This window comes from Chlorocebus sabaeus, chromosome 23 (assembly GCF_047675955.1).
Source record: "Chlorocebus sabaeus isolate Y175 chromosome 23, mChlSab1.0.hap1, whole genome shotgun sequence".
In the NCBI taxonomy this organism is placed as follows: Eukaryota; Metazoa; Chordata; class Mammalia; order Primates; family Cercopithecidae; genus Chlorocebus; species Chlorocebus sabaeus.
The window spans coordinates 30,456,405-30,483,688 of NC_132926.1; the positions used below are offsets into that span (position 1 = coordinate 30,456,405).

The 27,284-nt window shown below is 47.9% G+C and overlaps 1 protein-coding gene across 1 annotated transcript; it reads left to right on the forward strand.

Moving 5' to 3' along the window:
• The first annotated feature begins 436 nt into the window (after positions 1-436).
• Positions 437-25,522, forward strand: SPARC (secreted protein acidic and cysteine rich). Its single transcript, XM_008015060.3, has 10 exons — positions 437-548; positions 11,527-11,596; positions 13,076-13,138; positions 14,514-14,601; positions 16,039-16,160; positions 17,994-18,114; positions 20,346-20,479; positions 21,439-21,587; positions 23,721-23,869; positions 24,357-25,522. Exons 2-10 carry the CDS (start codon positions 11,540-11,542, stop codon positions 24,383-24,385), a joined length of 912 nt encoding a protein of 303 aa, XP_008013251.1. The 5' UTR covers positions 437-548; positions 11,527-11,539; the 3' UTR covers positions 24,386-25,522.
• Positions 25,523-27,284: the final 1,762 nt, after the last annotated feature.

A 27,284-nucleotide genomic window follows, 5' to 3' on the forward strand; every position in this document is an offset into this window, starting at 1 on the left:
CCTTGCCTTTGTGGCAAATACAAGCCCCTTGAATTGCTTCGCCCTTCTCAGCATTGCCTAATATTAAGGAGTACTCCTGTAAAGCTCACTGGTTAGAAGATCAAGACACTTGCGCCTGGTTCTGCCCCTGGGGGCCATTGGGTAATTCCTTGCACTCTCCAGGCCTCACTTGCCCTCTGAACAAGAAAGAGGCTGTTCTGGGTGATCCCTCCAGGCCTGTCCAGCCCTGGCACTCTGTGAGTCGGTTTAGGCAGCAGCCCCGGAACAAATGAGGCAGGCAGGGTTGGGGCGTTTGGTCAGGACAGCCCACCGCAAAAAAAGGAGGAAAGAAATGAAAGACAGAGACAGCTTTGGCTGTGGGAGAAGGAGGAGGTTGGGGGAAGGAGGAGACAGGAGGAGGAGGGACCGCGGGGTGGAGGGGAGATAGACCCAGCCCAGAGCTCTGAGTGGTTTCCTGTTGCCTGTCTCTAAATCCCTCCACATTCCTGCAGACCTTCAGACTGCCCGGAGAACGCGCTCTGCCTGCCGCCTGCCTGCCTGCCACTGAGGTATGTGACCCCTGCCCAGCCTTTCCCTTCTATAGTTGCACCAACCCCGACACCCTAGTTCACGCCGTCAGCTCGTGTGCAAGGGAGGGAAGCTCTGCTGAGGATGTACCTCTCCTCCCGGCTCCATCACGGTTCCTCTTAAGAGCATGGTCCTCGGTCCTGTCTGCCTGTTGCTTTTCAGAAGGTGGACTCACTGTGTAACTTTGTCTTCCCTTATAGGTTTACAGAAAATAATCTCACTACGTCTTCAGGGGAGCATTTCTCACTCTCTGTTTCTCCCTGTGTCTGTCTCTCTGGTTTCGGAGGCTGCCTGCCTGTCCTCTTTGCTCCCTTTGCAAATGTGGCAGCTTCCTCCTTTCCTGGGAATCTGATCCCATCACAGCTGCCACAGGGACCTGGCTAGCAACCGGAGTCTGTCCTCCTGTTCCTTATTCCAGGAGAAGAAACCTCCTAGACTTGGATGTTGGTCAGGGGCTCGGTTTTCCAAAAGGGACTTTGCACGAACAATCATTTGATCTCCGAAAGGCAAAGGGGGAGGCTTCACCATTAATCCCCACCTCTGGGAAGCCTTCTGTTTTCCTCTGATTCTCCTCACTCCCAAACACCACCTTCCATCCCCCCACGTACACAAACTCCAGTGCCATTCTGCCTGAAATTCTGCTAGGTGTTGCTCCTGTCCTGAGTTCCCTGGGATGGTAAACACAGGCAGTAGCCCTTAGTTTATCTAGATCTGAAGAACCCAGACATCAGATATCGTCAAGCAAGACGTGGGTATAGTGGGAGGTGGAGTGTGCTGGGGGGAGATGTTCTCAGAAGGGGGAAAGGGGGAAGGGAAGAGGGAGAGATTTCCAGGGTCCCCTTCCGTACTCCACCCAAGACTGGTGTCCAGCCTGTCAGGGTGTCAGGTCTTCGTCAGACAAACTCACTACCTGTCTTCACTGCCACTGGCTCCGCGAACTGGCTGTCATGTGGACTTCTTTAGGGAAAGGGACTCCAAGGACTCCAAGGGCAAGGGGGCGCTGGGTTGAGTTATGTGTTCCAGGAATCCCAGTCTGCCCAAAAGGGAACAGAGAGGCATGCATTTTCCTCAGGAAAGGACAGCATTTTTTTCATTAGAGAAAATGTTTTTGCTAGTAATGCTTTAGAGTTAAATTTCTGTATGCCCCAAGTGCTGGTGGTTTAGTGAGAAGCAAAGCAGACGTAGGACACAGGCTTCAGGCATGCATTTTATGTGTGATCTTAGGTAAGTGTTTCACCTGGATTTAGCTTCCCCATCTGTAAAGAAAGAAGGCTGAAACTGAAGGCTCTTTGAGGTGCTTTGTGTCCTCTAAAATATTCAAAGGAAGATTTCTTAACCAGGGTCTATGGAGTGGTCTTTGAATGGGCCTCAAGCCATCTGTAAGCCCCTAAAAATTGTATGCAGTGTGTGTGTGTGTGTGTGTGTGTGTGACAGAGAGAGAGAGAGAGAGAGAGACACAGAGAGAGACAGAGAGAGACAGAGAGAGAGAGAGAGAATGAATATGGGTGCTCACAACTTTCAGCTTTAAGATATTCTCAAATGGATTAGAGGGCATGATGTGGGGATGGAGTGAGGACTGGTAACAAACGTGTGTATTTCCCTTTTAAAAAGGGAGTGGTTGAGGAAAGAGAGAGTTAACTCGCAGCTATCAGCTGCCACATCGACAAAGCCTAGAGCAAAGAGGGGGAGGGAGGGGAAGAAGTGGGTTGCCTGGAGAAGGAATCAACTTTTGAAACTTTCTCCAAGTCCCACCCACCAGAAGGCTCTTCTCTGCCTGACTCACTCTCCCAGGAATGCGAGTTGCCACGGTAACCTTTTTTTCAGGGTCTCTGCCTGCTGGCTGGGAGGGAACGCTCAGAACCCTCCAAGAACATCAGTCTGAACGTACCCCACCCCCAAATTCAAGGACTGCAGCAAATTTTAGGCCCTGCCCTTGTGATCTCTCAGGATTCCGGGGAAGCCTTGGGCCGTGATAATCTCCTTGCAAGGGTGTCTGAAGACTTGGGTTTTAGCTCTGGCTGTGCCCTGAAGGTACCATTTGGCCTTGAACTAATACTTCTTTCTGGGCCCCATTCCCTCTACAGTTAAAGAACAGTAACAGCAGCCACCTCTAGAGGGTAGATAGTGTGTGGAAGAAATGGGATAATGCCCAGGGAAGCACAAATTGTGGCGTTCCCTCATAATGCAAAGGGTTTCAGAACTGATGGATTAATGGTATCCAAAGACCTGGTGAAATCATTCTCAGCTTTTTTTTTTCTTTTTTTTCCTGGCAGCTCCATTATCTTGGGGTTCATGTAGAACTTCCCTTTACTAGAAGTGCTGACAGGAAAAAGTTTAAAATCATAATATTGTTTACCTTCATTTTGATTTGGGGACCTTCTTGTGTATTTCCCAAGACTGTTGTGCCCTCTATGTAGGAAAAGCATTGGCCAAGGGTACAAAAAAAAAGAAAAAGTGTGTTCTGACTCACAGTGCCTGACATCGGGAAAGACATTTCCTCTCTTGAGGCTGCAGTTTCCCAATCTGTTAAATAGAGGTTCTAAGCTAGATGATCTCCCAGGCACCCTTCTAACTCCAAAGTCCTGTAAACCTAAATCCCAGATACAGTGTTTATTCGAAGGAATAGTTGGCCTGCATTTCTAACACCCCCTTACTGCACCCCCAGTTGAAAAGAAAACAAGCAAGGATGGGCTAGGGGATCTTGGGTTACATAACCATCATGCTGTAATCCTTATCCATCTGTAGAGATTTGTCAACCAATAGTGTGACTGGGGTTTGCTATTCATGAGAACAGCTTTCCTTGCTGAAAACAAGCTATAAATAAGAAAGAATGGTGAAGGAAAGGAAAGGGCTGAGGATGTGAGGTAAACAGTAGAATATTTGGCTTTTGAAGTCATTTAGGTAGGTAGATAAATATGCAGAGATAAACAGGGACAGGTACAAATCCATAGGGCTGAAGAGCATAAACAGTGATTTCATCAACAGGCACCCACTGGCTCAGCTAAAAATAAGTGCCTCATTACAGGAGCAGACACAGAAAGTCATTCACTCACATACTTCTTCCTGGATGACACTGATTTACAAACAAGTTCCAGGAATATATCTTAATGAATGTGAAAATTCTGATCCTCGCCTATTACAGGCTGAAACACACCGATGCTCAGTCAGGCTCTATGTAACTTACACAGACATGCCATCAGGTGTACAAACACACACCACCACTTGTAGTCACACATGGACGGATGGATGTGCACAGTCAAACATAATATGGATCATGACAATGAGACAGAAGTGTAACCTACATGTATCACCTACATATATCACTCTGTGTCTCAGAGAGAGAAAAATTGAGGCTCAGGAAGAGAAAATAATTCACTGGAGGTCACATAGCAAGCTGGAGTCTGAGCCAAACTTCCAGGTGTTTGGACCATTTAGATGTTCACCTTGCCTTCCCCCAATCCCCATTTGTTCAGTTTGGAAACACAGTCATGCACACAAGTCCTGTAGATACTAAGTGGTGAGCAGCACTTTGTCTCTCCCCTTGGCTGGCCTGCAGTGCCTATTCCAGCCCACATGGCTTTGTCATTAGGCCCAAAGGTCCTGCACGATGTGCCTGTAGGCGGCTGACTGCTTGCTTCTAGCTGGCTCCCTCCCAAACGTCAGTCTCAAATGAAAGAAGAGAAAACCGGCCTTGAGCTTTCAGCAACCCTGAGGACCTTGTTTCTATAGCACAGAACCTGATGCCTCCCTCTCTCCTTCCCTCCCTCCCTCCCAACCTCAATCCTGAACCCAGGGACAGCTGGACTCTGCAAGGTCAGGGCCAGCAAGTAGTGACTTGACAGAATTATTTAGAAAAACAGCCTCTCCTCAGCTGGCAGCTTAGACAGGAAATCATCTCTGCTCTCACCCATCAAGCTAAGAGGTTGTTGTCTGCAAGGAAAACATGAACATAGACAACAATTGTTTTCAGAGCTGGTTTCTTTCAGAAACTTGGTATTAACTTCTCTCATTTGGGGATCCCCCTGGGTCATCATGTGTTAGTCATGGCATTAGGATTTCAGACCTATCAGATTAAAAAAGCAAAGCAAAGTAAACATCTGGATATTTTTGACAATCTGGAAGTTTGGCTCAGACACCAGCTTGCCGTGTGACCTCCAGAGAGATATTTTCCTTCTCTAAGCCTCAATTTCTCTATCTCTACAATAAGAGACATCACATAGAGGTTTCATGTGGCCTGACAACATCACTAATCCATCGGTAGTGGCTGTCAGAAGAACTGTGTTCAGGATTCTGATGCCTCTCTAGGCTTTAGGGGAAGAGGTCAGACGATTGATTAGTAATGTCTGCAACATGTGCAGGAGGGGTAGGTAGAGGCCACGTGTTTGCCACATATGCCACGTATTTGCTATCTTTGGGATCTCGGAGGCCTTTCCAGATGCAACAGACTGGACACTTTGACGTTATTTCTCCCCCTTTCATTTGTGGTCACCACGATGCAACAGCGGTCCCCTAGAGGGAGCCAAGGAGGAAGCCCGAAGCTCCACCCCAGCCTCTGCTAGCCACAGTGAAACGTGGCATCTCAGATGTCTTTATGGAATCTCAGGCTGATTCTGGCCCCAAACTCTGCAGCATCTCTGAGCTGCCCCAGAAGCTCTCCAGTCCTAAGTTTTAGCTGCCACACCTTAAAAGTTTCCTTTAGCTTCTTCTCTTCCAACAGGAGATAGAAGTGGAAGCAGGGAGTCAAGGGGCAAGTGGAGAGAGGTAATGCTCTAAAAAGCTTCTGCCTAAGTTGTTCCAGAATATCACAGCTGAAAAGAACCTAAGGGATCACCTTGCCCAAGGGTTCCACACTGTGTTCCTAGGAGAAACTACAGATGTTCCAAGGTATCTTAGGGAATGTCCCTGTGTGTAGGACTCCCAGTCCTCAGTTCCACTCCATTTTTAGCTGCTTTCCTTTTTTGTGGATTTTTTTGAGAGGGAGTTTCACTCTTGTTGCCAAGGCCAGAGTACAGTGGCCAATGGTGCAATCTTGGCTCACTGGAACCTCCGCCTCCCGGGTTCAAGTGATTCTCCTGCTTCAGCCTCCCGAATAGCTGGGATTACAGGTGCCTGCCACCACGCCCGACTAATTTTTTTGTATTTTTAGTAGAGATGAGGTTTTATCATGTTGGCCAGGCTGGTCTCGAACTCCTGACCTCAGGTGATCCACCCGCCTCAGCGTCCCAAAGTGCTGGGATTACAGGCGTGAGCCACCGCGCCCAGCCTGCTCTTGTTTTTTAATTTCACACTTATTGATTAAATAGATAATAGTCATTCATATGTTTCAATACATGCTAAAAGATTTCAGCTGTTTGAAATATCGGACTCTGAAGAAGATTTCATTGAAATAAAGGATTTTCTGGCTTACATAATTTTGAGCACTGACCTTAAACAGACAAGCTGGGGGTGTTAGTTCTGGAGGGCAGAGGAGACTCCCCTAAGTTTGCACAGTTAGCTGGGAGACATGCTGACTTGCTCTCAGCTCTCCTGACTTCCACGTCATGAGGCCACCTCTGAGCTGCTATGTCTGTTCCCAGGGGTGTGAGCAGGAGCGCCATTGTAGCTGCATGTGGCCAGCTTTCTGGCCTGCCTGGCTTGGTCCCCACGTCAGCAGAGCCCAAGCTCCTTCTGAGTCCCAACTCCCTGGAGGGCCTGGTTCCTGGCTTCCTTTATTAGCCTCTAGACTTGTTTTCCTCACTTTGGGCTTGTTTACCAGCAACATGTGTTTTTGAAGCCCTTGTTTCCAAGCCAAATAGTGAGAGTGAGATGCTTGGCTGGTATCAGCTGCCCGAGTAAGAGGCCAGCCCTGGGCCTGGTCTTCCTCACTGTATCCTCTGGAGGCTGGACTTATGCAGACCAACAGGGGCAATATGTCCTTTGTTCCACCCAAACACCCCGTTCTCCCTGGGCTTATAAAGCACTGGAATTTTGCACTGAATTCTTTTGGGGGATGGAGATTCTGGGATCCTCGGACTTTAAGATGTTCTTCCCAACGATGACGTTGCTTACGTCTTTATTTGGATTCTCTTGTGTAAATCACCCATGAGCCTTTCAAGATTGGTATGTTGTTGTTTCCATTTTACACATTGGGGAACAAATTGAGGCCCCAAGAGGTAAAGTTGATTTCTAAAGGTCATACAATTGCTAAGTGGCAGAGCCAGGATTTGAACCTATATAGACTCCAGAGCCCATGAGCTTACCTTTATGCTGTACTGCCTCATAGTTTATTACCACTCTGTCTACCATGGTAGCCACTAGCCACTTTATTTTTTTTTTTTTTTTTTTTTTTTTTGAGACGGAGTCTCGCTCTGTCGCCCGGGCTGGAGTGCAGTGGCGCAATCTCGGCTCACTGCAAGCTCCGCCTCCCGGGTTCACGCCATTCTCCTACCTCAGCCTCCCGAGTAGCTGGGACTACAGGCGCCCGCCACTGCGCCCGGCTAATTTTTTTCTATTTTTTAGTAGAGACGGGGTTTCACCATGGTCTCGATCTCCTGACCTTGTGATCCGCCCGCCTCGGCCTCCCAAAGTGCTGGGATTACAGGCGTGAGCCACCGCGCCCGGCCCCACTTTATATTTAAGTTGATTAAAATAGATGGGCATGGTGGCTCATGCCTGTAATCCCACCTCTTTGGGAGGCTGAGGCGGGCAGATCGCTTGAGGTCAGGAGTTTGAGACCAGCCTGGGCAACATAGTGAAACCCCATCTCTATCAAAAAAATAGAAAAATTAGCTGGGTATAGTCACATGTGCCTCTGGTCTCAGCTACTCAAGAGGCTGAAGTGGGAGAATCACTTGAGCCTGGGAGGCAGAGGTTGCAATGAGCTGAGACTGCGCCAACTGCACTCCAGTCTGCATGACAAAGGGAGACCCTGTCTCAAAAAAAAAAAAAAAAAAAAAAAAAGATGTTTTCCACTATTCTCTATTGCAGTATTTCAACAAGGTCTGGGTTAAGTAAGATTTTTAGGACTGTCCTCAGTCCTTTTGTATAAAATTTTAAAATAAAAAAATTGGTTAAAATGAAATACAATTTAAAACTCAGTTCTTCATTTGCACTGGCAACATTTCAAGCATTCAATAATCACTTGTAACCAGTAGCTATCATAGTGGACCGTGTAGATATAGAATATATTCATCATCTTGGGAAGTCCTGTTGAGTTGCATTACTCCATAAGTTCTTTCCACCCAAATAAGATTTAAAGATGGCAACTCAGTTTCTTTGCTTCACATTCTAAGAGTCTATCATTCTGAGACCCACAGTGCATGATTCTATGATTCTGAGGTATCCCCCCTATTCTAACGTTCAGTGGCTTTTTAGCATCCAAGGAGAGCCCAAAGGAGGCCCTTTATGTTTTGAGGGACAAACCTGGGGGCTGGCTGTACTTTTCCATCCTCGGAGTCTTTCCAGAGACAGAAGTGACCTCAGCTTCAGGTCCTGCTGGCAGCCAAGGACGGATTTTCAGCAGTCTCCAGAGCAAATAAAGGCAAAAGGAAGGGACTCAATGTACGGAACAGGAGGCAGTGAGTGGTGGCCGGGAGGGGGCTAAGACTGTCTGCATTTGATGGCTACCAAGCCAAGGGAAATATGCCTCCTCTTCCTCCCCTGGCCCTGGGCATTTTCCTTCCCAGGACCTCAGGCCAGTTCAAGACCCAACTGAGCCCCATTCAGGTGACCACCTGGGAGTGGGTAACTGCCAAGGGAAATAGTGTGCAGAGGTAGAGACATGCCAGTGGTGGGGTAGGGTTGCATGGGTCCTCATGCTAGTCCTGCCACTCACTCACGGCTATCGGCTGTTGGCAGGTTTCTCCTTTCCCTTAGGCCTTGGTCTTCTCATCTGTACTATTGGGCAGAAAGATGTGGCTTGAGTCCCCAGTGGGATGCTGGATTATGAAAACACCCTGAAAATGATAAATGTATGCATCATCACAGACTAAAGAAATACAAAAGAGGGTGTTTTCATTTAATATTGGTCATTTATATGAAGGGAATTTAAATTTTCACCAGGCACACTACACCTAGGTTTGATTGGCAAAGGATCACAGCTGGTAAGTTCTGAATACTGGGGTTTGACACTGTGCTCTGACCTTGCTGGGGTGACTGTTATACTCCATTAGCTTTGCAGGATGGACGTAGGCCTCTTTGGTCAGTGGTGGTTTAGAGAGCCTCAGAGAGGTATCCCGTGGGAAGCAGGGAGTATGGCTGTGCATCTGGAATAGTTCAGCCGCTTCCCTTCCCTCCCATCTCATCATCTGGGGGAAAAGCGCTCTGGGACTGGTGGTGTAGCACTGGGTACTGGGCAGGACCCAAATTTTGTGTTTGTTTTTACAGTTTTCTTCCAAAACTTTGAGGGAGTATTCCAAGATTTTGCATTCTGTTCTTAACAGTCTCTCTGCATTTCTCCCCCACTCCCACCTGTCTGAGCATAATTCCTATCAGGCTCACCCCAACTCCATGAGCGAGAACGCTTGCCTACTTGGAGAGGGCCTGAATGTTGCATGACTTTGGACAAGTGCTTCCTCCCTCTCAACCTCAGACTCCCCATTAGGACTGTGGGACTAAGAACCCTTCCATGACTGTCTGCCTCCTTCCCAGCATTGTCAGAAGGCTCTAGGAGACAGTGTTATGTGACAGTGCTTTAGAAACTATGAAGCAGCACTGTAAGACTTAGAGTTATTTTTCTCTTCTGGCTGCAACAGCAGGGATGAGGGTAGCAAGGGAGGGTGAGTGTGCAGCTGGAAAAGGAATTCAGGAAGATGGGGAGGCAGGATAGACGGAAGAGTTGCCCAGCGAAACCTTCCCCTGGTCACAGGGAAGCATGGTTACACTGCTCATGTGCAGGACACAGACTCAGGGAAATGTCTGTCTTCCTGTCTTTCTAATCTGAAGTTTACTACATTTCCAGTCCTAGCTGGGCTATTTCTTCAATAACATGACTTCCCTGTCATTGTAACTCAGACAGGGTGACTTTTTTTTGTTTTGTTTTAGCTGCCATTTCACTTTGATCCTTCGACTTCAAACTGTCTCAGAAAGTCCTTCCTTTATGTTTTCTTTTCTGTTCCATTTGTCCCAAGCCACATGCAGGAGTTATTTATGTTGCGTCTTCCAAAAGGGGAAGTAAGAAGGGAGATTTTTCCACTTAAGCCTGGGGAACAAGTGAACAACTGTGTGAGGGGAGGAACATTCCACAAGCTGCCTCCAAAGGGAAGACTAGACTCCTCTGGGAGTTGGGGTCATTGCAAAGCAATACCAAACCCCCAGGTCCTTTAAATTTCTGTTAGTTTTATTTCATTCACTCCATGCAATAGGGGGTGAGGTTTTGTGTCTCTTTAATTCCAAGAAAGGACCATTATGAAGTCGGCTCTTCCTCTGCCTGTTTCTGCTTCCCAAATGCTATAGTACAAGTGAAGCCAAATGATCCCAGAGGCGATGATATGTGTCAAGACCAGAATGTTCTTGGGGTGTTTTAAGAGCCTTTTAAGGACTGAGGCTGCCACTTCAAAGTTCACGTAGTCTACCCCTTTCAATTGATAGATGGGGGAACCAAGGTCTAGAGAGACCAAAAGACTTAACCAGTACATCAAGATACTATTGTGGTAGAACAAGAACTCCTGGCATTTAATTTCAAGCTGAGTGTTTTTCTCCACGATGCCAGGTTACCTCCCACCACCATTTGGTCAGTTGAGAAGTCTTGGAAGAATTATGGGATGATGAGCCTGACAGGGAGGTTTTGGGAGAAAAAAGAGGGAAGACATGGCCATTGTTGCTCCTGACTGGAAGACTATGTGTGGGTAGAGAGAGCAAGTTTGTTCTTTGTGGCTGCAGGGGAGGCAGGGTAGACAGATCAGAAGGTTTGAGGGAGGCAGATTTAGATCAGTAAAAGAAAGAACTTTCTAAAGTCACTTAAAAATGAAAAGCCATTTAGTTAGCACAAGAAATGAAGTGTCTCCACCACAGAGCCTCTGTTAGGAATGGCATTTTGGTTTTGAATCCTCAGAGGAGATGCTGCTCCAACATCCCTTATAGTCATGAGAGTATTAGAGTCTAGAGCTTGCCATTTAGAGAATGAGGCCTTAACAGTTACCAGAACAGGGGTATTTTCAAGATCTCAACACATCCCCTCTGCAACACATGGAAGCATCTGGATGATTTCCTTACAGGACTAAAGAACTGCTGTCCCTTCTGGGTAGAATGGAGAAAAATGTGGCCACCCTCAAGTTTCCATGGGTTACATTCCAAAGCTATTGTTCTTTGTTTTAGTATGTGGATCTCATTGTCTCAAACTGGCAAGAACTTGCTGCCTATTAACTTCTCCCATTGCAGAGGGAGTAGGAAGGAGCAGGAGGAGGCAACAGAGAAGGAGGAGGAGAGATTGGGTTTAGGGAAAAAAATAATTTTAGAGTATCAGGGATTGAAGGGACCTTGAAGATGGTCTGGTTTGGCATTGCCCAAACTTAGCTAATTAGCCTATCACCTTAGTTGAATCACTTTTTAAAAACGTTAATAAATGTATTATGAAAGCAGATTTTATATCATTACCATAAATGGAAAACTCTGTGTACCTTTGTCATAAATAGAAGGAAACTGTAAAAACAAACACATTAAAAAACCCAAAAACAACAACTTTATTCAGTTCCAGCTGGATATAATTTCCTGTGGAAGCTCTGAGCTGGAGGCCTGTTCTCTCTGTTAAAAAAGGAGATAGATGAGTATAAAGGAGGAGTTCAAGATATCTTAGCACCAAACTGAGACTTTCTTCTCATATAAGCAGAATTGAAAGAATATTAAATGGAACCAACTTCCTCTCACGTTTTTCACTATCATTTAACTTGTACCGTCTAACATTATCTTGCACATATCAGGAATTCAGAAATCTCAATCAGGAAGTCTCACCCTCACTGAACTCTCAATCTCTCCTCCCCATAGGGTTCCCAGCACCATGAAGGCCTGGATCTTCTTTCTCCTTTGCCTGGCCGGGAGGGCCTTGGCAGCCCCTGTAAGTACCTAAATAGCATATCTTCTTGTTTTCATTCCTACCACCAGCTCCAGGGGTTCTGAGCCTGCCAGCCCTGGATGCTGAAAGGGAACAGGGACTTCCCCATTTCAAGTTAGTTGTCTTTTTTTTTTTTTTTTTTTTTTTTTTAAGATTTGTTTTTCTTAAGTTAATAAGCTCAGGAGAAAAACTGGGATGAGGACCACTGGGTGATGCTTCAGAGAAGAGAGAGTTCCATGTAATGTTAGCTAAACTTCTTAGTAGTCAGAGCCTCCCAGCAATGAACTAGGATTGCTTTAGAAGGAAATGACCTCTTTGTCATATGAGGAATTCAAGCAGGCAGGAGACGGGATGTGGGGGATTGCTGGTAGGGGTGGTGTTAGAAGAGATTCAAACTATAGAGAGAGGAACGTGTTGGCTTCTGAAACAGCGAGGGTTGTTTGGTTGTAAGCAACCGTTCAATCTAACTAAATTGGTGGAGGAGGGGAAGATACAGAGGTAGATTATAATATTAAAGGCCTTGGGAGGACTGGAAAAGGGCAAATCTAGGCTTTGGGAGTTAAGAACTAATGGACAGTCTCTGAGATATTGCTATCTGAATGAATCCACTCCAGCAATTTTCACATCTTGAGAGAATGTGCCAAGATTTTTAAAAATTCAAAAAATGAGAGCCAATCTGGCTGAGCTTGAGTCCTGAGGCAACATCTTGGCCAGGGAAGGGTGGGGCCCCTTGATTAACAGACAGCTTCTCCAAGCATTACATGCAGAGGACAGGAGTAGTTATCCACAGCCCATCTGGAAGCCTTCACCAGGAGAGGAGGAAGAAGCAGGGCAGGCAAAAAGTACAATTTCTTTCAACCTGTGATCCCCTCATCTTCTCTTCACTAAGAAGTGGGAGTGATGGCAGACTTTGGCAATCTTGATCAGGCTGGTAGATGCAGGCAAAAGTTTCTCAAAGTTGGTTTTAAGTTTTGAAGCAGCCCCAGCCACCTAGGGGCCTCAAAGTTGTGTGTTTTCTTGCTTTCTCCTACTCCAAGTTGAAATGGCAAGAAACATTGCCTAATAATAATAATAATATCAGACTGTGAGGAAGATGATGACATCTGTTAAAATTCGCAGTGTCATCCCCTCTGGATGTCAGTTTTCCTATCTGTAAAGTGAGGGAATTGATCTGGATCAGTGATTTTCAGACTTTATAAGAATCAAAGCAGCAGAAATACTTTTCCAAGCTAAATCTTAGGTAGACACCTTGGATATAAAATACATAAAATGAGAGCTGCTTGAGTGTTCCACGGTGCTCACATGACTGGCTCCTTCTTTGTCCTGTCCCTCACCCATGGCAGTCCATGAGACACAACTTTGGGGATCTCCAGTGAGCTGCTCTCCAAGCCCCCCTAGCCTGTATCTCAGGCCACAGGCACTTTGGAGGTGAAGCTGGCCTCATTCCTGACCCCTCTGAACCCTACTTTCTCTTTCCAACAGCAGCAAGAAGCCCTGCCTGATGAGACAGAGGTGGTGGAAGAAACTGTGGCAGAGGTGACCGAGGTATGTGGGCAGTGACCACAGCCCCTTAGCCCCTCTCTACCTGTTTCTGTGCCCTGAGAAATTAGGGCAGGTGCTGTGGGTCTCAGTGCTAGAGTGGGGCGTTCATCTCCATGTACACACATAGCATAGATGCAAACCCTGAGTATCCCCCACATCCTGACACACTCCTGAATGCTTCCCAAACCTTCAACGGAACCCTACGTTTGGGGGCCAAGACCTTAAACTTTTTGTTTTTTAAGCTGTGGAACAACTGTTCTTCCATGTTTACCCACAGTTTCCCTAAACATAAAACAGAGGAGGGCGGGTGCTGTGGCTCACGCCTATAATCTCAGCACTTTGGGAGGCCAAGGCAGGCGAATCACAAGGTCAGGAGTTCGAGACCAGCCTGGCCAACATGGTGAAACCCCATCTCTACTAAAAATACAAAAAAATAGCTGGGCGTGGTGGCGTGTGCCTGTAATCCCAGCTACTCAGGAGGCTGAGGTAGGAGAATCGCCTGAACCCGGGAGGCAGAGGTTGCAGTGAGCCAAGATCTTGCCACTGTACTCTTAGCCTGGGTGACAGTGCAAGACTCAGTCTCAAAAAATAAAAAATAAAAAAATAAAAACCACACACACACACACAGAGGAAAGGGTCGAGATGCTTGGGTGTGACTGGCAGGGGTGGAGGCTTGACACCCTCTTGTGAACATAGGTCTCAGTCAATTTAGAAAGTTTATTTTGCCAAGGTTAAGGATGAGCCCATGACACAGCCCCAGGAAGTTCTGAGACATGTGCCCAAGGTAGTCGGGAATACGGTTTGCTTCTATACTTTAGGGAGACATGAGACATCAATCAATATGTCTAAGTTGTACATTGGTTCAGTTCACTAAGGCAAGACAACTTGAGAAGTACGGGCTTCCAGGTTAGAAGAAGATAAGAGACAAATGGTTGCATTCTTTTGAGTCCTTGATCAGCCTTCCCTTGAATACACAATTTAATCTGGCTCAGTGAATCTGCATTTTTACATAAACAATAGGGGAGAGGAAGCAATCAGATAACCATTTGTCTCAGGTGAGCCTCAGAGGGACGACTGCATAGAATCGGAGGCGGGTTTGTCCTATGCAGTTCCCAACTTGACTTTTCCCCTTAGCTTAGTGATTTTGGGGTCTAAGATATATTTTCCTTTCACACTCTCTTTCCCTAACACCCCTGGTGGCCTCTGAGGCAGCTCAACAGAATCCCAGGCATACTGCGGAACACAACAGGCCTATAGATTAAATCTGGATTCCTAACCCTGCATTTGTGCTTTCTGTGACCTGGAACCCTTCAGCTACCCTTATGGGTCTGGGATGGGAGTGGGGACCATTTTACCCATTCTTCTCTCTCAATTCCAGGTATCTGTGGGAGCTAATCCTGTCCAGGTGGAAGTAGGAGAATTTGATGACGGTCCAGAGGAAACCGAAGAGGAGGTGGTAGCTGAAAGTACGTCCTTTCCCTGTGACTTGGCACATCCAAGCTGCCCTTGGCTGCCTGGGTCTGGGGCATGAGGACAGCCTACATGAGGCTCCTTCCAGCAGAAATGCAGGGTGGGGTCCTCAGTGGCTATGGAGGAAACATGGCTTTGACTTAATAACTGGAGAACTGTGGCACTCAGTCCCCTGGGATCTGGGCAAGATCGGTTTCCAGGCCATGCATGTGTGTGGTAGGAAGGAGAGTTCTCCAGCTGAAAATGGCCTTTTCCCCTCATAGCTCTTTGCCCTGAGTCCAAAGCTGAGTTTCCCAGTCCCACGGAGGTTGCTGATCACATCAGGTCACCAAAATCCCCCACTGCTTCTGTCTCAGCCCGTGCCCCACAGAGGAATAGATCTGAGAGAAGAGATCAGGAACTTGCACACTCATAAGCTCATTCTATTTCACACAACCCAAGGAAACGAGGTCCTGAGGAAATGCAATCTGACATAAACCATACCATGCTATCCCTGCGTTAGTGCCCTGGGAGAGAAATGACCTAGGGGCTCTGGCTGCAGCCCTAGGTGCAAGGCATTTGTGCCCAAGGGGTTAAAAGCATGGACTTTGGAAGCAGTCCAACCAAGTTTTGAACCTAGGTTTCTCCACGCCAGCTTGCTTAGCATCGCAGAGCCTCAGTTTCTCATCTCTCATATAGGGCTGATGAAGACAGCAGAACCTCATCCCAGGGCTGTCAGAAGGTTTACAGACAAGCTGAGTAGGCATCCACTAAAGGATTATTAAAACACCCAAAATAAAGCATCGCTAGGTAAAGGCCACATTAAGCTCTCATCCTGAGGGGATAGTTAATGGTATTCGATCTAGCTGGGCACAGGGTTTCTGTTGGAACAGAGGGACGTGTACTGAGTCATGTTCCTTCCCGCCTCCACGCCCACCTCATCCGGTGTTTACCAGGCTCTATTGTCTAGCGTGGACCTTGGGGCTTTTCTCCCTTTTCCTTTACAGCTGCTTAAGTCTGTTTTGTTGGGCCTCACCGCTCCCTGGCTCAGTGTCAACAGCTGACTTTCTAAGCCATTCTAGAAAGCCTATTCTGGAATCCAGAAAAGCCTCACTGTGATTGTTCAGTGGAGACCCAGGAACACAATGGTTGCTTCAATCTTCGGGAAAGTCATATGGCATCTAGTGTTTTTGGGTCCCAGACTGAGCCTCCAGCCCCCCAAAAGGGCCTGACCTCTATCTTGAGCTAAACCTTGAATCCCCAGCTGAACCAGCTGCTCCCCTAAATGCTGACTGCAAGGCTCAGTGTAAGAGCAGGCAGGACTCAGGGCCGCCCAAAGCCCAGAGTAGGGGCCACAGCCAAGGACTGTCAGCCCTGAGATCTCTGTCCAGGTAGGATGGGGGTAGATGTGCTAGTCCAGGTGATGCTGATTCCCTTGTTTTTCTGCCCTACAGACCCTTGCCAGAACCACCACTGCAAACACGGCAAGGTGTGCGAGCTGGATGAGAACAACACCCCCATGTGTGTGTGCCAGGACCCCACCAGCTGCCCGGCCCCCATTGGCGAGTTTGAGAAGGTGAGGGCTGAGAGACAGGGGCGGGGGTAGGGATTGGGCACTTCGGAATACAGGATGTCTGCTCAGAAAACCGTCGGCTTGGTGGTTCTACGGGGGCAGCGCCAGTCTCAGAAGTCCCCTTACTAGACCTAGTCCCAGCAGGAAAGAGGGGATGAGTCAGAGTGCTCTGCCTGGTACTGGATCTTTCCAGCAACCAGCAAGACTTTAACAGCACCAACAGGTTCCAAGTCCTATGCCAGACTCTAGAGCTAAGAGTATAAGAGCATCAGCAAATAATCAGGTCCAAAAATACGGGTTCTGGGGCCAAACTGAAGGCTGACTTCAAACCTCATCTCCATCACTTGTTAACTGTGAGATTTCAGCTAAGATGCCGAACCTTTTCAGGTCTCAGTTTTCTCACGTCCAAAGAGAGGATAAAAATAGTCCTTAACTCATAGAAGTGTTGTGGAGATGTATCAGAAAATGCTTGGTACATAACAAGTATCCAATAAATGCTACTTATTTTTAAATTATTTCTCAAATATGTCCCTTCTCTCCAATAGGACCCCTCCCTCCTTCCATCCATCCCTCCATCCATCCATCCATCCATCCATCCATCCAAGTAAATATTTTTTGAGTGCCTGCTCCTGCCCACCATCATGCAAGTGGCAGTCTCTCTCATGGCAGCAAATCTGGGGCCAGCATTGTTCCTACAGCCTCCCATCTGGCTTCTCCCTCTTCAGTTTCTCCAGAGACTACATAGCCTCTGGGCTCCACATTTTAATATCATTGTTAAAATGATATTATCATCCTCCTCACCCTTCCCCACTCCCAATGCCCAGTCACCAGTGCCCATCAGTTCTCCCTCTGCAGTGACATATAAGCTATACTAAGCAAGTACAGACAGGATGTTCAACACAGGCTCCCCTCCTCCTAACACAGCTACTTACGGCCACTGCCCTCGTCCAGCCCTCAACATCTCTGCTTGGCCACCACTACGTTCAGAGATTGACTAGGACTCCAGTGGCTCAGCATACAGTTGTACTCACAGCTAAGGTTTAGTACAGCGACATATTCAGGATATACAGCTGGATCGTAAGGGAAAAAGACACAGGCAGAGTCTGGAGGAATCTGGGTGAAGACTGACTTACTCCCATGAGGGGTCATCAGAGTGCATTCTTACCCCAGCTACAAAGATGCAGCCACATACGAGTGATGTTTCTGTCCAGGGAAGCTCATTAGAGACTCAGCACCCAAAGTTTTAATTGGAGGCTGGTCACATAGGTACCCTTTGCCTAGCATGCACCAGATTTCACACTTCCAGAAGGAAAGCAGATGTTCAGCATGAACCAGATTGTTTGTACAAACAGTCCAGGCATAGTGAGCCACTCTTATCAGTTAGGGAAATATTTACAACAGTGCAGGGAACTGTTTCCCAGCTAAGTTCCCAGACACCAGCCACAGGCTGACCTTACAAGCAGGCCTTTCTAAGGGTAACAGTTCCAGGCCTGCTATGTTAACTCTTCTTTGAACACTCTTGTTTCTCTCCCATTCCCATCTTTAACTTTCTCTTCAAATATCTTCCAGGATTTTTTTCCCCCTGTGTCTTAGACCTGACTCAGTCATGCCTCTGCTCAAAGACCATCGATGGCTCTCAGCCTGGGCTGAGCATTGACCTGGGAACCCAAAGAGTGGATTTGTGTCCCAGCCCTACCACAACTCACTGTATGGCCTCAGGCTAATGACATTCCTTGCTTAACCCTTGCTGTTCCCATCTCTGAAATGGATGAGGATAGTGGTATCAGCTAAGGGCTGTGGGAATGAAGGAGGGGGTGCTCTGTGCTTTGCCAACAGGTGTGCAGCAATGACAACAAGACCTTCGACTCTTCCTGCCACTTCTTTGCCACAAAGTGCACCCTGGAGGGCACCAAGAAGGGCCACAAGCTCCACCTGGACTACATCGGGCCTTGCAAATGTGAGTGTCCTTGGGCCCTTCCAGACTCCCGTCTTGGGGAGAGAGCTCTGAGCTGGCACTGATGCTGGCTCTGCCACCCCCATGCTGGGCGATCTTGGGCAAATCTCTTTCCCTTTCTGAGTCTCAGCATCCCCGTTTATAAAATGAGGTAATCGTCTATGAGTCGGCTCCTCTCAACTCTGAGGTCAGGATACTTTCTGGGGAAGGACTGAGTGACTATGGAAGGTCAGCATCAGGGAGGGTTTCTGGAGTCTCTCACTAGCATCAGAGACAACTGCGTTTCATTTCTCTAACGAGGAAGAAGTTCTTCTCTAAGGCTAACTTGCATCTTTCTTGCTTCAACACTATAAAGCAAAAATGATGTTTGACCTGGGCCTAGAAAATATTTTGAAAATATCTGAATTTGAATGCTTTAAAATAAGGGTTATGCCTGTCAGTTTGCTTTGGGCCCTGTTACTCGGTACTGTCATATTGTCACCCTTTTACTCCATTACATTCCTATCTGCCCTCTGAAGAGAGAGGATAAGCACCCTCTTCCAGAAACCTGGGAGCCTGTTGTCTGGGGAAGGATGCCAGGGTGCGGTCTCATCTTTGGTTAGTGACCCCAGCTACAGACTCAGTGGAGCCAAGTGCCTTGTTCAGCATCCTCCCTGTCATGGGAGACCTCCAAGACCACACCGGCTCCCACTCCAAGGCAACATCCACACTGTGGGTCTTGTATATTCTGGCCCGATGGCAATGAGGACAGTCACTCACCTTCCTCAGGTGCACAGGGTGCAGAAAAGTACGTAGGGGAAACAAAGTTCTCCTCGTGGGGCCCCAGGTATGAAATTGAGAAGGTACAGAGTAGAGAAGGAGGGTTGGGGAAAGAATCATGGGTAGGAAGTCCCTGGGCAGTGAGACTAGAGTGCCTGTCTTAAGAAGCCTTTACGAAGTGACTTTGCTTTCCCTGAGGCATGTTGCTCACTCACTCCAACTCCTAAGGTTTTTATCACCAGATGTTCTCTCCCAGCCCCCAGCTAATAATGAAGGTGGCCTTACAGAGGGGATTCTCCATGGTCCAGTGATGAGGGAAGAGCAGACCCTAAGCCCCCAGGCGACCACACTGCCCTGGCTGCGGGATGGGGCTCTGACAATGTGGCCTTGAACAAGTGCCTTCTCTCCATGCTGACCTCTAACAAGTCCAGTACAAAGTGTGAACTTGGGTCAGGCGTGGTGGGTCACGCCTGTAATCCCAGCACTTTGGGAGGCCGAGGTGGGCAGATCACGAGGTCAGGAAATCGAGACCATCCTGGCTAACATGGTGAAAACCCGTCTCTACTAAAAATACAAAAACATTAGCTGGGCATGATGGCGGACACCTGTAGTCCCAGCTACTCGGGAGACTGAGGCAGGAGAATGGCGTGAACCCGGGAGGCGGAGCTTGCAGTGAGCTGAGATCGTGCCGCTGCACTCCAACCTGGGCAACAGAGCCAGACTCTGTCTCAAAAAAAAAAAAATTAGCTGAGTATGGTGGCACATGCCTGTAGTCCCAGCTACTCAGGAGACTGAGGAGGGAGGATTGGTTGAGCCCAGGAGGCCGAGGCTGCAGTGAGCTGTGATTGTGCCACTGCACTCCAGCCTAGGCAACAGAGTGAGACGCTATCTCAAAAAAAAAAAAAAAAAGAAAAGTAAAGAGAAAGAAAAGTGTGGACTTGGATGAAATCTTTGGGTCCGACATTTGTGATTCTAAGTTCCAAAGACCAGGTTGGAATCATTTCTAAGATTCTAGTGGTTACACGTTCCTGATTCCTCTACTCCCCACTCTCTGCCAAGCTGGACCTGTGGATAGATGTGATCCCTCAGCCTCCCGGCTTCAAACACCTGCCAATGGTTGACATGAACAACATAAGCCGTCTCAGCTAGAATCACACCCAAAGCCCAGCACCCAGTAAGGTGCAGGAGCCATCAGGAGCCATCCGTTTCCCTGATCTGAGGAGATCAGGCTGAGAAAGCAGCAGCCATGCCTTTGCACAATGCATTTTTAGAGCATTCTTCCCATACATAATCTCCTCTGCTCTTTGTCCTGTGAAGAAACTATGGCCCAGAAAGGTTGAGCCACTGTGCCAAGGCCACCAATGCAGGTGGTGTGTGTGGGGGCCCTGGGGTGGGGAGCACAGCCTAGGCAGCTGGTTGGCTCTCGGCAGGGAGAGTCAGGGTCTGTGCTGACCACCCCTGTGTTTGGAACCTAGACATCCCCCCTTGCCTGGACTCTGAGCTGACCGAATTCCCCCTGCGCATGCGGGACTGGCTCAAGAACGTCCTGGTCACCCTGTATGAGAGGGATGAAGACAACAACCTCCTGACTGAGAAGCAGAAGCTGCGGGTAAGTGTCGTCTCTGGCCCTGCTGGCCCTGTGCTGGCGAAGATCCAGTCCCATTCCTAGAACTTGGCCCCCAACTGCAGGGTGGCATCCTGCTCTGGAGCGTGCATTCGCCCCCGAGCACCAGGACACATACTTCTCTTCCCGCCTTTGGAGGCTGGTGGTGCACATGAACATCTTAGATCGCTGAGAAGTCCTGCGGCAGAGACCTGCTCCCTTTGCTTAACTTAGCGTTAAACAAAAGAGACACAAACAGCCGTGTTCCTTTTTCCTTTGTAGTCTGTGGATCTTAAACTTTAAAGAGCATACAACGTACCCCAGGATGCTGATAAAATGCAGATTCCTTGGTCCCACCTCAGGCCACTGAAGCAGTGTCTCTAAAAAGCAAGGCCTAAGAAGCTGCATTCTAAATACTCCCTAGGTGATTTATGTTTATTTTATTTTTTTGAGGCAAAGTCTCTCTCTGTTGCGAGGCTGGAGTGCAGTGGTGCGATCTCGGCTCACTGCAACCTCCACCTCCTGGGTTCAAGTGATTCTCCTGCCTCAGCCCCCCGAGTAGCTGGGACTACAGGGACGCCACCATGCCTGGGTAATTTTTGTATTTTTAGTAGAGACGGAGTTTCACTATGTTGGCCAGGCTGGTCTCAAAACTACTGACCTCAGGTGATCTGCCTGCCTCAGCCTCCCAAAGTGCTGGGATTACTGGCATGAGCCAGTGTGCCCGGACTTCTCCAGGTGATTTTGATGTGGGTAGCTATACGGCGAATTCTTTGAGATCATCCCAGGCTTCTGTTTTTGTGAATAAGATTCTGGTACCCATCTATGACACCTCCTTCCCCTCATTGTGAGCTTTGGTCTAGGTAGTCTCTGCCTGCTCTGGCCTTCTGGCAGGGGTGGGAGGACCCGACTGGCCCAGACAATCTCCGTGGACCTCTTGTCACACACGATCTCTACTCCCTCAGGTGAAGAAGATCCATGAGAATGAGAAGCGCCTGGAGGCAGGAGATCACCCCGTGGAGCTGCTGGCCCGGGACTTTGAGAAGAACTACAACATGTATATCTTTCCTGTGCACTGGCAGTTCGGCCAGCTGGACCAGCACCCCATTGATGGGTAAGACCCCAGACCCTAGAGTGGACAGAGCCATGACTCCAGGCTGGCAGGTGCGCTAGCTAGGGCCAGAAAGCCTCTCAGCAGCCTATGCTGCTTCTAGCCCTGGCATCCACAGTTTGCCTGGGGATTGGAGCAGAAAGATGAGGCATCTGGAGAAAAGATGTGGACTTGGGAGAAAGAAACCAATAAGACACTCTCATGCTGAGGTGAAAGTCAGTAGGAGCTCAAAATAGCTCCATAATCCTGCAAGTACTAGGCGTGGATATCTGGATAATGAAGGAGTGTGAGTTAGGAAGGAGTACCAGGCTCCAAGGGGTGGCAGGGGACAAGGTGGTGTCAGCCATATGCTTCCTGTCCTTCAGCAGAACATCCAGAGGCAGTGCAGCCACCTGGTACTGTCTAAGCCCTCTCCTAAGGCCCAGCCCCAACAGGGCACAACTGACCCTGGAAGTTATCCAAAAAATCCCATCTATTTTGCGAGCCCCCAGTTTGAGGACTCTTGTCCCTTGTCCAAATGAGTTATGAGGCACTTGCAACGGCACTGCAGAACAAGCAGGCAGCTGGTCAGTTAGCAAATGCTTACTGAGTGTGCATTTTGTGCCCTGCACTATTCTAGGCAGGGGATTGAACAGCAATCAGAGCTGGCATGGTCCTTGCCCTTATGAACTCATACTCTGTTCATAACCCTGTCACTACCTTCTGAACTTTTCTTGTGGTGATGAAGTGAGAGCTCCTGCTCAGCATCAGATAGAGCAAGCCACACCTGCACCTTCCCAGAGTTGTTTTTACTTTGTCCTTGGGTTGTGGAAGCAGAGCATCACACACAGGAGAAAGGAAGGGTGCCCTACTCACATACCCAGGGAACCGCCTCTCTAGGGTTTTCACTCCTTGCTCTTTATCCAGCCCGTGTGCCTGGAGTCCGCCAACCCTACCAGTGATCCCGAGGGCTGGGGTCTCCTGAGCTCTGGGAATCTCCCGGCCACTTCTCTCCCAGGCTCTTGCCATGGCTGGGATCCAACTGAGTCACTCATTGTGGCAGGGAGGGGAAAAGTCAAGGGGGAACATCTGGAGCTCAGGCAAAGCAATTGGATCCCACTGCAACAGAGGGCCTGGAGGGAGGCTTCCAGATGGGGTGCAAGGACTGCACATCTGGGAAAGGGCTCCAGCCTGGGCAAGGGGACCCACTTCTTCCTCCTCCCATCCCAGGGCTGTAGGTGACCTTGCCTGCATCCCTGCCCCTCCCTGGGCCTCGGTTTTCCACCAGTACAATGAAGGGGAGGAGAAGGTTCCTATCAGTTCAAACATTGTGTGATTTCTTTGGTGAGCTGGGTGGTGCTGGGAGGTCTAGAGGTCAAGAAGACAACTGGAGTCATATTGTTCCCTGGAGATCCTTGGCGGGGAGAGTGTTTTAGGGACAAGTAGTTGGGGGCTCTGGGGAACAAAGAAAAAAATTATACACATGCTCTGGAGTCTAAGGCCAGCAGGGAGAATAGGGAGGGAGGACAGTGGGAGAGACATCCAAAGGACTTCCCTCTCAGACATTACAGGTTACACAAGTAAAACTCTATGAAGATGGTTAGAGCTCCCATTAACCCTCACTGCCAATCCCAGTCCCTTTCCGCATTCCTTCCCAGACGGCAGCACTGTCACCAGATTGGTGTATCTTTTTAGACCCTTTACTAGCATTTATAGTTATATAAATGTGTGTCCATAGACAATATACAGGGTTGTATCATGCCAGATTTTGATCTACCCATAGCAGAAGTGCTGAATTTTGATTTTAAGTTTCTGTGCCCCCAGTTCTCAGCCAATTGGGAAACAGTCAAACACACCAAGAAGACCTTTGTTTTTGAACCCATGAAACCGTAGAACTGGAAGGGCTGTTAGTAATTACGGCTAACTCCTCCTCTTTGCTGGAAGGAGAAACTGTGGTTCCGAATGGGGCACTGCTGTTCTCTGAGTCTCAGAGCAGTCAGTGGCAGAGCTAGGGGTAGACCTGGGATTCTGGCTTTTTGTCCTGCTTTAAATATCCTTTCCTCCACGCTCTGGGCAGGCTAACTCCCCGGTTGCCTCCCTAGGCTGGGTGTGGAACTTTTCCATGCCTCAGGCCCTCTCCTGCCTTCTTCCCTGCAGGTACCTCTCCCACACCGAGCTGGCCCCACTGCGTGCTCCCCTCATCCCCATGGAGCACTGCACCACCCGCTTTTTCGAGACCTGTGACCTGGACAATGACAAGTATATCGCCCTGGATGAGTGGGCCGGCTGCTTCGGCATCAAGCAGAGTAAGTGTCTGAGCAAAGGAGCAAGGGGCATGGGCAGAAGCACTGCTCCCAGGGTTCTGGGTTGTCATCCTCACACTCTCTGCTCTCTTGGTCTGTCTGTTGTCTGTCCTCTCTGCCTGTCTCTGCTCTGTCTGCCTATTTGACTCCGGTTTGTTGGGCATCTTCCTGATCCTTCTCTGTCCATCCGACTGTCTCTCTCTCTTTCCCTTCCTCCAGCGTTAGCACTCACCCTGTGCTAAACACTATTTTGGGAACTGGCAGGCACACAGAGAGGAAACAGGAAGTGTAACTTGGCAGCGTGTGTAAGAGACAGGGAAAGGCCAGAGACAGGGAGAGCAAGGTTCCTCCGTCACTGCTTCCTGGGTGACCTTGGACGGCCACCTAGACCCCTGTCCCTGGGGATGGGTGGGAGTCCACCAACTCCATGGGAAGTGCGTCATCATTGACACAGCCTTATTTTTAACCCTGCTCTTTTCTTGCTTTGCAGAGGATATCGACAAGGATCTTGTGATCTAAATCCACTCCTTCCGCAGTACCGGATTCTCTCTCTTTAACCCTCCCCTTCCTGTTTCCCCCAATGTTTAAAATGTTTGGATGGTTTGTTGTTCTGCCTGGGGACAAGGTGCTAACATAGATTTAAGTGAATACTTTAACGGTGCTAAAAATGAAAATTCTAACCCAAGACATGACATTCTTAGCTGTAACTTAACTATTAAGGCCTTTTCCACACTCATTAATAGTCCCATTTTTCTCTTGCCATTTGTAGCTTTGCCCATTGTCTTATTGGCACATGGGTGGACATGGATCTGCTGGGCTCTGCCTTAAACACACATTGCAGCTTCAACTTTTCTCTCTAGTATTCTGTTTAGAACGAATACTCACCGAGTCAGACTTTGTGTTCATTTCATTTCAGGGTATTGGCTGCCTGTGGGCTTCCCCAGGTGGCCTGAAGGTGGGCAAAGGGAAGTAACAGACACACGATGTTGTCAAGGATGGTTTTGGGACTAGAGGCTCAGTGATGGGAGAGGTCCCTGCAGAACCCACCAACCAGAACATGGTTTGCCTGAGGCTGTCACTGAGAGAAAGATTCTAGGGCTGTGTTATGAAAATATAGACATTCTCACATAAGCCCAGTTCATCACCATTTCCTCCTTTACCTTTCAGTGCAGTTTCTTTTCACACTAGGCTGTTGGTTCAAACTTTTGGGAGCATGGACTGTCAGTTCTCTGGGAAGTGGTCAGCGCATGCTGCAGGGCTTCTCCTCCTCTGTCTTTTGGAGAATCAGGGCTCTTCTCAGGGGCTCTGGGGACTGCCAGGCTGTTTCAGCCAGGAAGGCCAAAATCAAGAGTGAGACGTAGAAAGTTGTAAAATAGAAAAAGTGGAGTTGGTGAATCGGTTGTTCTTTCCCCGCATTTGGATGACTGTCATAAGGTTTTTAGCATGTTCCTCCTTTTCTTCATTCTCCCTTTTTTTCTTCTATTAATCAAGAAAAACTTCAAAGTTAATGGGATGGTCAGATCTCACAGGCTGAGAACTCGTTCACCTCCAAGCATTTCATGAAAAAGCTGCTTCTTATTAATCATACGAACTCTCACCATGGTGTGAAGAGTTTCACGAATCTTTCAAAATAAAAAGTAATGACTTAGAAACTGCCTTCCTGGGTGATTTGCATGTGTCTTAGTCTTAGTCACCTTATTATCCTGACACACAAACACATGAGCATACATGTCTACACACGACTACAAAAATGCAAACCTTTGCAAACACATTATTACGCTTTCACACACACACACCTGTACACACACACTGGTATGTTTACACACACGGAGTGTATGGTTCCTGTAAGCACTAACTTAGTGGTTTTCATTTAATGACCTGTGGTTTAACCCTTTTTATCACTACCACCATTATCAGCACCAGACTGAGCAGCTATGTCCTTTTATTAATCACGGTCGTTCATTCATTCATTCATTCATTCATTCATTCACAAAATATTTATGATGTACCTACTCTGTACCAGGTCCCATGCCAAGCACTGGAGACACAGTTATGGCCAAGTAGACGAAACATTTGTTCTTTTGGAGCTTAGAGTCCAGAGGAATACATTAAATAATGACACAACCAAATATAAATTAAAAGATGTCACAGGTGCAATAAAGAGAGAGTAGGAGAGACCATGAGTGTGTGTAACAGGAGGACACAGCATTATTCTAGTGCTGTACTGTTCCATACGGCAGCCACTACCCACGTATAACTTTTTAAGATTTAAATTTAAATTAATTAACATTCAAAATGCAGCTCCCCAATCACACCAGCAACATTTCAAGTGCTTGAGAGCCGTGCATGATCAGTGGTTACCCTATTGAGCAGGTCAGATGTAGAATATTTTCATCATCACAGAAAGTTCCATGGGACAGTGCTCTTCTAGATCATCATTAAGACTACAGAGTACTTATCAAAGCTCATGCATGTTCATATTTTGTGTCATATGTGTCATATTTTGAGCTGGTGTTTTGAGACTCCCCTTAGAGAAACAGACCCAAAAAATGTGCTCAATTGCAGTGGGCCACATACCTGGATCTCCAGATGTCATTTCCCGTCTCTTAAGTTATGTTAACATTACTCAAATAATAAAAGCTCCTAAAAAATCAAACTGTATTCTGGTATTCTCTTCTACACAATGGGAGGGAGAGCAGTAGGAGAGATTTGTCCATTTGGTCCTGGCCATTTGAGGAATGCAAGCCCAGCACTAGTCTCATAATCTCTAGGAATCTGTGGAGAGATGAATTAAAGTAAATTTCAGCATTGGCTTATTCAGTCATTTGGCAACATTCATCAGGTACCTGCAGTGTGTTAGGGGGTCTTATGAGTAGGCAGCGTGCATGATCCTTGCTCCCCTGGAGCTTTCTAACATTCTAGCAGGCAGACCATACATAAGCTGGCAATACTGTTTCTGATAAAAACATGTGCTGTAAAGGAAATAAAGCAGGGAACTCTCATGGAAAATGACTTGGACCAACTGCTCCTTCAGGTAGGTGGGAGATGTAACATTTGCCCTATGAACTGAACGATGCACTCTGTCCCGTGGTCAGCCCGGGACAGATCATACATGGAATACACATTACTATCACAGTAGCTCTGCCAACAACTTACTGACATTCAGGGAGCTTGGGTGACTTGGTCATGTGATGAGGCACTGAAAAAGGGGGAGAACTGGAACCCAGAGCTTCCTCCCTCATATCTGGATGTTTCCCTATAGGGAGCGCCACAGTTTTCAAAAAACCCTCAGCATCAAAGAGCCATTCTATATGAATCAGCTCAGGGCCCTGGGAGGACAGGGTAGGGCTGCATGCCCTGCTAGCTTCAGCAAAATTAATAGGCTGAGTTAACAGGGACCGTCAGAATCCAGAACCCT